At 35.2% G+C, this 15,087-nt stretch overlaps 1 protein-coding gene across 7 annotated transcripts in view; it reads left to right on the forward strand.

Annotated features, from left to right (window-relative positions):
• The window catches only part of CNOT2 (CCR4-NOT transcription complex subunit 2), a 109,752-nt gene extending 106,252 nt beyond the window's left edge, over positions 1 to 3,500 (forward strand). For 5 of the 7 annotated variants that reach the window (XM_017946000.3, XM_021922598.2, XM_021922597.2 and 2 more), the window contains one exon: positions 2,351 to 3,500. In XM_017946000.3, coding sequence (XP_017801489.2) covers positions 2,351 to 2,437 — 87 coding nt within the window. In that variant the 3' untranslated portion in view covers positions 2,438 to 3,500. The remainder of the gene's footprint in view (positions 1 to 2,350) is intronic. The other 2 variants (XR_002515704.2, XR_002515703.2) reach the window with 2 other exon arrangements.
• The last annotated feature ends 11,587 nt before the right edge of the window (positions 3,501 to 15,087 follow it).

A 15,087-nucleotide genomic window follows, 5' to 3' on the forward strand; every position in this document is an offset into this window, starting at 1 on the left:
TTTAAAATTATATCAAAATTATTTATGCTCCTTATGTTTAAACTATATTTTTCTAGGGGAAAATGTACATTGATAAAGTTAATCTAGTTTGAATTCCAAGTAATACATTGTAGTTCACCAATGTGAAAAATTTTGGTTAACTTATTCAGTGTCACTTACCACATTGTGGAAGTTACAATTAGACTTTTTTTCCCTGTAACTGCACATTTTGAAAACAAAAATGCCAATTTTAATTTCAGAAGAATAATAAGAATAAATTTTCTTCTTCACGAATTCAGATACTCAACTTGAACCAAGCAATAAAATTATTTTAATTCCTAGCTAGGGCTGGGAGAGGGAGAGTAGTAGCTACACAGTGCATTAGGGCAGGATGTCGTGGTTGTGGTGGTGATTCTGGTGTTTGCTAATTTTTACTGATAAGCAGATAACCTCTGTGCCTTAATTACTGTACCAGTCACATGAAGTCAATCTTTTCAGGCTAAAGTCACCAAGGTGTACCTTCTTTATAAACTTCTGTCAGGAGACTGAATTTTTTTTTTTTTTTTTTTTCCTTTTTCTTCACCTTATACCAAGAGAGAAGGGGACTGAATTTTTCCAGCATTTCTGGATTGCCGTGTAATGAAGTAAATGAATATGTTTTGGATCTTGGACTGAAACTATTAAAAACGATGTGTTACACTACAAAAGACACAGGCTTTTTGTCACATAGGTCTGGATCCTAATGCTATGTGTGTCACTTACTGTATGACTTGGCCAAGTTACTTGTAAGCCTCATTTTCTTCGGGCACAAAATGAAAATAATGATATCTGCTTTACAGAATTATTATAAAGATTAGAATAAAATTAGCTGTGTCTCTAATTTTAGCACATATTAGGCTTTCAATAAATTCTGCTGTTAGGTCTGTAATATCTTTAAATTTATTTAAATGTAATGTAATATCTTTAAATTTTAAATACTTGGTGTTCCATCTTAAAATTTGATCATTATAGTCTAGGTTTTCATTTTAATTTAATAATGGAAATACTCATCATGGAATCAGTTTGAAACCAGACAGATAAGGCAAAATATGTTAACCCATGGTATCTAATGTCACTTGTTGGCTTAATCTTTAATACATAATACATATTAAGCTTCATAATTCTTTAAGTTGAATTGTGCAGTAATTTGTGCTAATTCAGATTGTAGAATTGGTAAGAGGCTTTTAGAGCCTCTTGCTTTTTGGGGTTGCAGAGGTATTTTTTGTTGTTTGCATTTTTTTTCTAATATACATAGCTATTCTGTGTCTCTATCTATCTTGATCTTGGGTGGGAAGTATGAAGAAATTAATTTCACCATTCTTAAATGTTAAAACTCATGAAGTTAATATAGTATTTTGAAAGTTCGATTAAAATGACCTGGTATCTAGTTAGTCTTCAAATGTTCCTACAGCAGAACCATTGTCTAGTTTTCGGTGGCAGTTGATTTATATTTGAGACAGGGTTTTGGATTTGTGAAATGAAAATCTAGCGATGTGTGAGTTTTAAGTTCGTTGTTTTCCCCAGATTTTAATGAGGTTAGAATAATTTTATGTGTTTGCTTTTTTTTTAATTTATTTTATTTTATTTTATTTTTGAGATGGAGTCTCGCTCTATCATCTGGGCTGGAGTGCAGTGGCGCAATCTCAGCTCACTGCAACCTCCACCTCCCGGGTTCAAGCGATTATCCTGCCTCAGCCTTCTGAGTAGCTGGGACTACAGGCGTGCACCAGTACGCCCAGCTAGTTTTTGTATTTTTAGTACAGACGGGGTTTCACCATGTTGATTGGCGAGGATGGTCTCGATCTCTTGACCTCGTGATCCGCCCGCCTCAGCCTCCCAGAGTGCTGGGATTACAAACGTGAGCCACCTCACCCGGCCTTGCTTATTTTTTAATATAAATATAATAAAGACAAATTGGAAAATTATTTCTAAACTTTTTTCATGGACAAAATAAATCGTTAAGTTTTTATACTTCATTGAAGGGGGCGTTATTTTAAATATCCTGTAATTTCCAGTGATTTAGAGATATAGTAATTGCCCCCCTCTTTTTTTAAGTTAAAAACAATACACAACATTTCAGTGTCAAATGTTCCATTAGTAGTCTCTTGACTTACACACAGAGAGCCTGTCTGTATTTTTGTACTCATCGGTTGGAAACTACAGCACATTATTTTTCTTCAAGCTGTATTTTATGTACAGGAAAAAGAGTTGGTATATCTGTGTTGACGTTGATTCATATATATTGGGTATTTTATTTATGTGTATAGTAAATATATTTTGACAATAAGATGAAAAGGGGAAGATATCTAAATTCTTGAATTTGTTTTTATAGGAGTTCCATCTGGAGTATGACAAATTAGAAGAACGGCCTCACCTGCCATCCACCTTCAACTACAACCCTGCTCAGCAAGCCTTCTAAAAAAAAAAAAGACTTCCCTTTTCTTGGGGTATGGCTGTCTCAGCACAATACTCAACATAACTGCAGAACTGATGTGGCTCAGGCACCCTGGTTTTAATTCCTTGAGGATCTGGCAATTGGCTTACGCAAAGGGTCACCATTTGAGGTCCTGCCTTACTAATTATGTGCTGCCCAACAACTAAATTTGTAATTTGTTTTTCTCTAGTTTGAGCAGGGTCTGAATTTTTTCATTTATTTCCTTTTTTTGCCAGCAGACAGACTTGAGTCTGTAAAGACAAGCAAATACACTGACAGAAGTTTACCATAGTTTCTAAAATGTAAAAAAGAAAACCCACAAAAGACTCAACAGAATTAGACCACAAATTTTGCATTGTTCATTGTAGCACTATTGGTAATAAAATAACAAATGTTTGTGCATTTTTATGTGAGGATCCTTCTCGTATTTCATTTGGAAAGATGAGCAAGGTCTGCTTCCTTCATTTTACTTCCCCTTCTGTTTTTGAAAGGCAGTTTCGCCAAGCTTAATGCAAGAATATCTGACTGTTTAGAAGAAAGATATTGCCACAATCTCTGGATGGTTTTCCAGGGTTGTGTTATTACTGAGCTTCATCTTTCCAGAATGAGCAAAACACTGTCCAGTCTTTGTTACGATTTTGTAATAAATGTGTACATTTTTTTTAAATTTTTGGACATCACATGAATAAAGGTATGTATGTACGAATGTGTATATATTATATATATGACATCTATTTTGGAAAATGTTTGCCCTGCTGTACCTCATTTTTAGGAGGTGTGCATGGATGCAATATATGAAAATGGGACATTCTGGAACTGCTGGTCAGGGGACTTTGTCGCCCTGTGCACTAAAAGGGCCAGATTTTCAGCAGCCAAGGACATCCATACCCAAGTGAATGTGATGGGACTTAAAGAAGTGAACTGAGACAATTCACTCTGGCTGTTTGAACAGCAGCGTTTCATAGGAAGAGAAAAAAAGATCAATCTTGTATTTTCTGACCACATAAAGGCTTCTTCTCTTTGTAATAAAGTAGAAAAGCTCTCCTCACTGCAGTGTTGGCTTTGATTTGAAATTGCGAAATTATTTCTTGAACATGAAAAATAGAGGAAACAAACTGAAGTTTTACAGATATCAAACTGAATGGTGTGACTCAAATGTCTTTTTCAGCTTCAAACAAGTAATTTAATGGAAATGTAGTGAACCATTTCACTTGTAGGTTAAAAATGTAGACAGTATTAATAAGAGAAAACTATTTTTTTAAATGGATTGTGGCAGCATTAGAAATAAAACGTTCTAAATACTCTTGGAACCCAACCAAAGTACTTCTGTGAAAAATTTATTAGAAATTTATTGATAGACCTTTAAATTTATCTCTAAGAAGTAATGTGCAAATTAAGGTAAGCCATAAGGTGGGAATGGGTAGACTTTACCTTCAGTTTGCTGGCCTAGATACCTCATATTTACAAGTTAATGGATTCTTTTCCCATCTATATACAAATACTGCATTTAAAAACTCTGAAGATTGAAGCTACCAAAAGCAGAACTAGAGAGTAGAAAAAAGGCAATGAGTTTTGATCCTTTAAATTTTCATTTTTAACCTATTTTTCTATGAAGAATAAAAGTCTGTTGGCATTAACCAAATCTTTAGAAAATGAAACATTTATAACATTGTTGTGTTTGTGTACCAGGAATATAAAGTGGCTTAAAATTTACCTTTTTCTATGCATTTTGAGATATGAGAAACATTTAAAAAAACAGGATTTTCTGTCTTTCAGAATTAAACCAAAGCATCTCCTCAGTAAGATAGCACTATGTAATTATCATTTTATCTATTGTACAGAAACCTTCACAGAACACCATACCTAATTTGACATAAACCAGAGTCAAAACATAGAAATGAGTCTAAAAAAAAAAGTAGATTTTTTTCCTAGTAATTCACTTTGTAAAATAAAATGTAACTTTTCCTACATAACCACAAAAAACAAGTAGGAAGAAAAATGTGGAAGGGGATCTTTATTCTGATGAATATAAACAACAATATAGATTGAAGTCTCAACTGAAGCGTGATCATGACTGGTACTGATGAATGACTCAGAAAAGTAAGATAGCTCATATCAAGTGGTTTGTTGTCTTGGCTCTAATCTTTTTTCTCTTTTTTTGTTAACTGCCATATACAGAGTTTTAAATGCACACTTTTCCATTTTTCTGAGTTATTTTTATCCTGAATTACCAAAATGAAGAAACTCTTGCATGTTAGCCAACTTTTTATAACTTGTTAATATCAGAAATTACCATGCTATGGACTTCAAAATGCAAATTACTCTATTTGAAATATTTAAAATACTACTTTAAACTTTTTAAATATAACAGTTATAATACTCCTTGATTTTATAACTTGTGGTTATACATGTACTGACCCCAACTAATTATATTTCACATTTTCTTTCAAAGCTTTAATTCTGTTAATTTCCCCCTATATAGTTAGTGAAATAGATGTGTACACTATGTTAAATAAATTTTTTAGATTAAACTATGATTGGCTTTCTGGGAATAAAAGGTATTTAATTGTAAAGGGAAATCCTTTATTTGGTTTCAGATATAATTGTTTAAGTGGTACTATAATTTATATGCTAAAGCTCTATTTTCAGAGACTTCACAAATAGTTTTCCTTAGATATAATACATATTAAGAACTGAAAGTTTATCTAAATTCTTAAAGTATATATAAAGCCAGCCACTTAACTAGTCTGTTTCTTTTTGACACTGAAATTGGGACAAAGCAGGTGCTTGATAAATAGTTGATCGAATGATAAAAGTTGATACTTCAATTTGAAAATAAAGTGTATAATTTAAAGCATTGGGCTTTGAGATAGTTTACTCAATTATCATTTGCTATAATTTCATTTTCACAAGAATCTTTTTAAGCATTTTCAATAACTTTTAAATCTTTCAAATTTTTCCAGTCTATAGCCTCTCTAGTTGATAAATCCTTTTCTATTCACAAGCCATAGATCTTCCACTTTGGTACATCCATTGCTCATAAAATACATGGCATTTAACTTAGATTTAATAGCTCAATTTTGCAAAAAGTTGCTGAAAACCTAAACGTGTGTGTGGAAACAGGATTGTATAATATGTTAACCATGGTTTGTCTATGTAGTTAATAAGATCTAGAAATATCTACTAGGTTCCATTAAGATAGTCTCTGGAGAATGAACTAAGCCAGACATTAAGATGCCTTTACTTTCTAAAAGTTGGATCTTAATGGCAGGTCACAAGGTTGTCTCCTTGCCACTGGCATTACCAGTGACTTTGATTATACCATGAATACGTGACAGATGTGGAAGATGAAGCAAATAAACACATTGAAGGTTAAAATTGGGACCTAAATCTAACCCAGGAGTTTGGTGTGTAGAGTTGAATCAAGATACATTCAATCAAGAAAATTACTTAGTTTTGCACTTTGGTTCTTAATAAAGGATGGTGGAATATATCATAATGATTTGAGTGGTTCATATATAGATCAATAAGAACTGTGATCCTGTTGCCAAAAATACTAATGTAATCTTAAGCTACATTAAGGAAAATACAGCACTCAGGAAAAGATAGGAAGCCCACTGTACCGGAAGTAATCACGCATCTGAAATGTCACGTTCTGTTTGAATGCCGTATTATAAGAGCTACCATGCCTGGGGAAGGAGAAGGGGAGGGAGAAGTAGCATGCCTTCTAGCTGCCCAGCAAATGCTGTGTGTTTTTATATACATTGTTGTATCTTGTTTGAAGAATAGCATCAAGAGGTGAAATTTAGTATTCCCATTTTAGAGTAGATTTTAAGTACACAAAACAACAAATAGGAATCAAATTTTGGAAACATGATATTTGTCTTCAGGTATCAAATTCAAGAGCTGTCAATGAAAGGCAGTTAAGCTCATTCTTGTGACTGGAAGAGAAGAAGTAGGACAAATAATAGATTTCAGTGCAATATTAAAAAGTAACTGAGTTAATTAAGATTTTCAAATCAGTTGTTTTGTAAAACATTAAATTTAACCTCATAGAACATAACCTAGGAGAGACAAGCTGGACGGTGTTCTGTGCATAAGGTAAGGAGTTGAATGTCTTAATGTTCCAGTGGCTCATGGAAAAAGTGTTAAAGTAAGTGATATAATTACTGTATTTCAGAAATCTAATTGCCATCAATTGTAAGGTACACCATTTTATGTACCACTAAGAAAAAAAAAGCTCCAACTATGACAAGCCACCAATTACAAAGTGTTTCTATTATGTGAGGAAAGAACATGCACCTTAGAATTGATGAGATGTAGGGCTTGGAGAAGAGACAACTAAAAAATACTAAGGGGAGGCATGACAGTTGTCATCAAACACAGGAAGAACTGGAACACAGCAAGTCTCAAACCAATAGGGAGAAGTTGAATGAAACAGACTTTTTCAATGTTAAGGTGCTACACAGTACTAGCTGCTTCATGAAGTAAAGGTTCAGTCAATGTGCAAACAGAAACTGAATGACTCAATTGACAGGACTGCCTTTTTAAATAAAAAGTCGAATGTGATTACTTCCAGGCCTCTCTTCAGCTCTTTAAGGGGCTGATACCCTTTTCTTGATTTGAAGTTGGAGACTATGATGTCATCAGGGCTAAAAGGTATATAATTAAAGCATTGACCTTTAAGTACATAAGAATATGCTGTTCTGTGAATCATGGATAAGGTATACTTAAAATCACTGCTGTATCTTTGGAAAGAAATTTAAATCAAAAAAATTACAAAAGGCAACTTTAATCGAACTTACCTGTAGAGTTGCTTTCTTTTGATGTTAGGAATAGGAATGTGAAACATTAAAAAAGCACAACAAATAGTAATCATATATATGTGTGTGTATTCATCAGATTTATTTATGTGTATATTTTAGTCCTACATTTGAAAGAGGAAAAACAGTTTTTAAGTTTTGTCGTAAATGTTTAGTCTGAAATTGTACGTACGTTGCATTAGTGTGCAATCTCCTGTGTACAAGTACTAAGTAGAATAAAATATTAAATTTCTGATGAAATCCCACAAAATCTTGTAATCCCTGTGTATCAGGGGCATTCATTTACTTTTTCCTATAACATCCAGTGTTCTAGGGCAGAAACCATGTTACTACAATAGTATTTGTTAGCAAAACAAGAGGAAAGTTGAATCCATACATAAATACAAAACAGCAAAAGTGCTTTTATCTCAGTTATTTCCTGGGAATATTTCTGCTGATCTTAAGATTTCCTCTTCAGTTTGTATGTATAAAAACTGGTAATGGGAATTACATGCATTATCAGTTACATGTGCATTAATTGAAGGTTTTTTAAATACAGTTAAACAGTTGTATAAACACTGTGACAAGATATTAGTGACGTGTCTCTTTATCATAAGAACTCAAGATTTTTAAGGCTTTTTAAAAAGCTAGTCATTTCCATGTTTATTATACAGTTTTCCCTCAATTATTTAAATGACTTCTTGAAAGTGTCAAAATTCACAAGGTCATAATTGTCATAATTCCCTATCTTGAAAATCCAGATTATTGCATAGTCAAATAGCATATGATAACCAGTTGACATGAGCTAAAATACTTCAGTTAAATTATCTTCTACATAGCAAAGCCAATTTTTCATTCTTTTTGAGATTTATCTTACTTTTCATTTCTAGGCCTGAAAGCCATACCATACCACAAAAATGTTTTGACATTTTTCTTAGAGAAGATGAAATAAAACTGGCTTTATACCAAAAGTGTTAGTTCTTTTAGACAATAATTGGGGGCATTAGCTGAGGAAAACAAATCTTTACTATCAATCCGAGCTGGTCTCTAATTTGTATGTGTTTCCTGAAATGTAATGTTTTTGTGATTTGCATTTATTTTTGGCCTAAGTGACATTTTGACCACATAATTTACTTTTAAAATTTACAATAAATGCTTTTTTCTTCCAGACCAAACTATTTACTAGTGCATAATGAAGATAATTTTGATGATAATACATGAGTTCTTCAAACATTTTGGAAGAAATGCTTCAAATTTCAAAGGTGGTATGATGTCCACAAATCGCTGAGTCTGCTTGATTCTTTTTAGAATCAGGCCTCTTGATACTAATTTATAATGAGAAAACTATTTTAAATTAAACATTTATTCTTCAAAATTATACATCTGAATGAGAAAACATTACATGAGGGAATGATATAAATAGTTTCATCTTCTTATGTATAAAAATAAAGATTTGGGGCAGCCAGAATGTTTCAAAGCTACCTTTAAATCTGTTACATACTGAACATTTATTTTAAGATGGAGTTTTAATTACCATATGTAACAGTGCATGAAAAATGGGCTGTCTTTGAGTTGTTAAATATTTCCCCTTTTAAGAGAAAGATATATTTGTTTATTTTTAATGTTTTAATTTATTGTCTTCAAGTGGTTAATAGTCTTCAAATATAACATGCTCTCCATTGCATGAGTTATATCTCAGTTTTAAAAAATGCAAGTCATGTTACTCCTCTGCTCAAAAAGTTATTTCCAGATTTCCCTTTTTTATCTAAAGTTGTGTGTAATTTTTTTCAGTTCAATCTAAATGATTTCATATAGGTCTAAAATTTGAATATTAGTTGACTTGTATATCACTTATGAATCTAAATTCTCTCTACATTTGCAATGACACTGTAATTGAACAACAAAATCCGTTATCCTAGGAGTGTTTGTACATTGGATATCATGGAAAAGCAAAGTTCAGACTTTCAAATGTTAAAGTGGGGCATCCTTTCCAACTTTGACTTACCATTCTTAGCATTTTGGACTAAGGGTAAAACCTTAGTTTCCTAAATCATATCCAAAGAGAATCTGAAGAAACTGGAAGATGCGCATAACAAAAGGCTTAGGAGGGACAAATGGCTGTCTTCTCATATCTGAGGTAGAGTCATTTGTAAGGCTTTATTCTTTTTGTTTGTTTTTTGCGTTTTTTGAGACGGAGTCTCGCTGTGTTGCCCAGGCTGGAATGCAGTGGCGCAATCTCGGCTCACTGCAAGCTCTGCCTCCCGGGTTCACACCATTCTCCTGCCTCTTGTAAGGCTTTATTCTTAAAAATATGTTTATCCTACATAATGCCAGAATAAGGACATAATGGCAGAATAAGGACCATTACATGGCTGTTATGGCAAGGCAAATTTCCATCTACAGTAATAAAGTACCACTTTATAATTTTTCAGAAGCTCCAGAAATCATTAGGAGTGAATGATCTTTCCATCACTGGAAGTGTCCAAGCAAAGGCAAAAAAAAAAAAGCTATTATTAGAAGCATTCGATGCTTTTCAGTCTGCAGAGGATAGGATTTCCATCTGCCTTATAACTATTGCACATCTAATTATTCCGTGTATTTACTTCTACCTTGAATTTACCTTGAATTTTTAGCAAGCCACTAGAAACCTAACTTAATCTCTCTGTTCCACATAAAACAGTACTACTACTATTTGCTACGGATCTGAAGAGGCTATTTTCAACACAAATGTGATTCAGAGTAAAATTAAGCAGGGGGACCAGATTAAATTATTAATTCCTTCAGCCTCTACTCACTGTCCCCTTCATAATCAGGTTTCACAGGAGAGATTTTGATTAAGCCTAACTACTTAAATGTAAGTATAGAAACACATTTTAAATCCATTTGTAAATGCTTTTATATTATCTACACTTCATTTTTGTTAAATAACAAATTTCTTAGAAGTGGCATAGTATAGTAGAAAAATTGTTTTAAGTAATTATCTTTGGTTAATATTTCTTAAATATAAGATACTACATAAAATGCAAATATAAAATCCCCTGGCCCTGTCACAATATGTGTGCAGCCTTGCAAAAATTACCTGATCTCTGAATGTTTTTCCCTCTTCTCGTGGGAGGGTTAAATTAGGGCATTTGTAAATAACCTAGCTTATATTAGGTGTTACATCGACGTAGGTCCATTTCTTGAAAGACAAACACTCTTCCTATTAGCCGTCATGCTAGGACATGCTCTCCATGTTTTGGGATTCTGTTAAAGACCTTTTAACTTCACTAGATACTGTTATATAGCAATACCCAATTTTCTAAAGTGCATAGCAAAACAAAAATGGGGAATTAGATACTGGAATACTAAAACTGTCTTCTAGACCAACCCTTTTTCGTATGACAAGGAGGAAACTAATACTAAATTATTGCTATGGTTTAAAAGTGTCCCCCAAATTTAATGTGTTTGAACGTATTCCCCAAATTCATATTTTTGATGGTATTGGTGATGGGGCCTTTGGGAGATAATTAGGATTAAATAAGGTCATCAGGGTGTGGGGCCTGATGGGTTATATGGACGGTGTTCTGAGTTAATAGGCACTCTTGCTCTCTTGCTATGCAACTGCCTTCTGCCATGTTATGGCACACAAGAACCTGACGAGATGCTACTGTCATGCTCTTGGACCTCCCAGCATCTAGAATTGTAAGAAATAAGTTTCTTTATAAATTACCCAGTCTCAGGTATTCAGTTATAGCAACAGAAAATAGACTAAGAGGATTATTTACCTTATGTCAAATTATTTACTATTAAAGCTAGGACCAAAACCTCTTGGCCTCTATGTTTCAAGTTCCAAAGCTGATTTCCCTTTTATTACATACCTGTGTATATCTCTCCCATAGAGATTTACTGCAGTTAACATGAAAGACTCAACAGTTGGTGAGATTTTAGGAACTCTAGAGCACTACCAGTATGGTATGAAAAATTTGCTAATCCAGAATGTAAATTTTAATGGGAAAAAATGTGAATTAGCTGTGTTTTGCTTTCCTCAATTGCAAACATAAAGGCTATACAGAAACATAAATTTGAGCTTTTAAAAAATATTTTAAATAATTACTATTACAAGCAAAATGTAAAGTCTGGGAGCTTCTTCATTAATGTTGAACTAGGCAATGGTTAAAATCCCTTCCTGTTCTAATTTACTGTGATTAGAAATAGAAATGTAAGTAGTGTTCTTAGTAATAATTATATGCTCATTTTAATAGGTGAAGTTTATGGCCAGGAAAAAAACAATCAGAAAAAATAGTGACCACATAGGAAATGTATTTTGAATTTAAAATTCTGAGGCTAATAACCAATATTTAACACTCATAATGGAGCATGGCAAGAAAATTAATTTTTTGGTATTGGCAAGCTGGAACTCAATTTCCTATGACATTAACAAAATCTATAATTATAGCTGCTGAATCAAGAAGAAAATATAAAATTGTTTTATATGGTTTTCTTTGTTGGATCACTCATACTTTCATCATGTTTAATATCTAATTAGTTAAAAAGGTCTAAACTCTAGAATGTAAATTTTAATAGAAAAAAAGGTGATTATACATTATTTTCCTATGTACTTTAGCTTTTCAAGTGTTTAGTGGCAGTTATCAAAAAACTTCATAATGTGCCAATTTTTGAAAAAAATTTCCCACCTGCTCTAAATTCCCTTCTATTCCTAGGATACAAAAGCCTGCCTTATAATTCTTTTTAGAATCTTTTAATAAAAATATATATGATATGATATCATACGTTGCAACTTTAGCATCAGCCACAGGACTTTTTGAATATTGATCATGAGAACAAATTATAAATAACATAGCTTTAAATGCTCTTGTTTAGATAGGCTTTTTCTTTTAAATTGAACTTTATCAAGACCTGGCCATGATCGTACTGGAAAAACTACTGCAGATGATGTACATCAAATAAGTCAGTCTGGTTCTTAATAATACATTTTTAGGCCAGGCGCAGTGGCTCAACCCTGTAATCCCAGCACTTTGGGAGGCCGAGACGGGCGGATCACGAGGTCAGGAGATCAAGATCATCCTGGCTAACACGGTGAAACCCCGTCTCTACTAAAAAATACAAAAAACTAGCCGGGCTTGGTGGCGGCGCCTGTAGTCCCAGCTACTCGGGAGTCTGAGGCAGGAGAATGGCGTGAACCCGGGAGGCGGAGCTTGCAGTGAGCCGAAATCGCGCCACTGCACTCCAGCCTGGGCAACAGAGCGAGACTCCGTCTCAAAAAAAAAAAAAAAAAATACATTTTTAATCTTAATTGGTGGAACACTATTCAAAGAAAGGACTAGCTGCTTTCTCTGTGCTACTTCCACCTTCCACAGGGAACAGAGATTTTAAGTGACCTCAGAGCTTAGCATTTCTGAGCTTTCCTGGGGGAGTTCTTACTACCATTCTGACTTAGTAAGCGGTGACCTGTATTCTGAAACTGAGGGGCTGACATATGCAATCTTCCTTGGGAATGTGATAAAGCAGCTCCGCTTCAAGTAAGTAAAACTAATAAACATTTCCAGTGTTTCATTAAGAATAAAATAGAAATTGATTTAATTTGTGAAGTCTTAATACGTTTGACTTTCAATAAAGATGTGAAGATAATGTGTTCAGAGAAAACAAGCTAAATTAAAAACAGGAAACAGGAGAAAAATGTCTAAAAAACAGAAGACACAAGTTTCTTCAAATACTTTACGAATAATTGCCAGGAAAGAAATTGACTAAATGCAGAACTAAAAGAAAATGGATTTTAAAATTTCAAGAATTTCAGTTAAAATAAGATAGAATTTTCTGATTTTGTTCCCTAGACTTAGACCACCGTACTTCAGTTTTGAGGCAGAGGTTTCATTCACAGAAGACTTTGAGCTCTGGAATCATTGAAAAATGAATCATATTCATTTAATTATTGGTAGTCCCCCAACTGCTATGCATTAATAGGAATTAATTCTGCCTCAAGTTTCAGTTCCTCATCATACTGAGCTAGAATAATTGGATCTTGTTTGTTCATCATTGTTTCAGATCTTAGACATGGCTTTTGCTTTCTTGGAAAAGAAGATTATAACAATAGAAAAAAAATTTCCTATTTTTTAAATTTTTCCTGCAATAGGAAAAATATTCAGATTGAAGATTTGTGATTTTGGGTTATGCTATTTCAACTATTAAACTCACTTTTAAGTAATGTAATCACAATTGTCTTTATGCTAACAGAAAAAGAATACAATTCTTACATTTAAATTAAAAAAAGAAAATCTCTCTCAAAACCTAAAAGGTATTAGAGAACAAAGCATCTTCCTAATTTGGAAGTTTTTCAAACCCTACATCTTCTTAATTTATTGAGAAAAAAGACACTTAGGATCTTCCTGTAACTAATTTGCCCATTTCTGGGAAATACTTGTTACCTATCATAATGTAGTGTTTCCAAATAACGTATCAGAACTGCAGTCGAAAGGTACTCAATACCAGTTAAGTAACATTTGAAGTCCAGGAAAGAGAAATCAAGAATTCCATGATTCCATGTTTCCGTATTCATCAGGAACATAATTAAGAGTTTATTCATTTGCGACTTACAAACACAAAAAGTTTATGTCGTTTGCAAGGAAGTCAATATTCTGATTTTATTCTTCGAAATGTAGATATAAATAGGTCTCAAGTTTGATTTTATGATAAAAGTGTGGTTTGGGAAAAGGTAATTCCAACTTTTAAAAGGTCGCGAAAAGAATAGAGGCTGAAGCATAGTTGGGGTGGAGGTAATTGGGGGTGGAGGTAATTGGGGTTGGAGGGAGCAACGGCAAGTATTAAGAGCAGAACACAGGTCTAGAAACAGTACCTGTCACAAAGTGGGCCTGCCTGCTGCTGTCGCTTTAAACAGCGCTCCTGGAAAGCTTATCTACAAATCCTGGGGCGGGTCAGGGGTGGCAAGACTCCTAAGGAGGGAAACCACATAAACGATTCTGTTCTTGGGAGCTCCGAAGCAAGTTCTGATGGGAAAAGTGGTATTTCTTTCCAGGCTGCAAAGCTCTCCACCTGTTTCCTTTGGTCTCAGTCAGCCCCAGCCATGGGGGCAAATCAAGTTGGGGTCGACCCGGCTGCCAGAGACGTAAGTTGCCACAAGGGTCACTGAGGACCTGAGCAGCAAGTTTCTTTCGTCCAGCCTCCTGCCCCCACGCACGATGCCTCCACAGCAAACTCCACCTGACTCAGCCTGTTTAACTCCAATCCTGCAGCCCTCCCGGCCGCAGCAGGGTCAGGGGGCGCGAGTCTGCACCAAGACGGTTAGGAGGCCCAGGTCCTGGGACTGGACGGTTACCGCGCTCCCTGGGGCGGCGGCGCTGGCGGCGTGGGCACGGCTGGGTCACGCCTCTGGCACCGCCGCGCGCCAGCCCGCCCGTGGCATGGGAACCTGCGGTTGAGTAGTCCCCGGGGACCTCCCAGCGCACACCGCTAGCCTGGGGCTTTCACCTCGATCCGCCCGGCCCGGGCGGCCCGTGTCCTCCCACACCGCCACGCGTGCCCGCTTCCCGGGGTGCGCCCGGAGCCTGGCCGCTCTGCCCGCAGGTGACCAGTCCCCGTTTAGAGTTCAAGATTCCCGCCGCTCCACTTGAACTCCACCCTCCCCTCTGATTGTTATTTTTTAACTTTCCCTCCGGTTAAGCTAAATCGATCTTAATCTTTCATCTCGGACGTCCCTCTAAGGGGACTCAGGGAAGATTCCGATTGCAAGTCGCCGCTGTCGCTTGTGCCCGTCAACTCCTCGCCCAAAGGAGACGCCCCCGGGCAGGGCGGGGCGAAGCGGGGCGGGGCGGAAGG

The sequence above is a fragment of the Papio anubis genome, chromosome 9 (genome assembly GCF_008728515.1).
Source record: "Papio anubis isolate 15944 chromosome 9, Panubis1.0, whole genome shotgun sequence".
Classification (NCBI taxonomy): domain Eukaryota; kingdom Metazoa; phylum Chordata; class Mammalia; order Primates; family Cercopithecidae; genus Papio; species Papio anubis.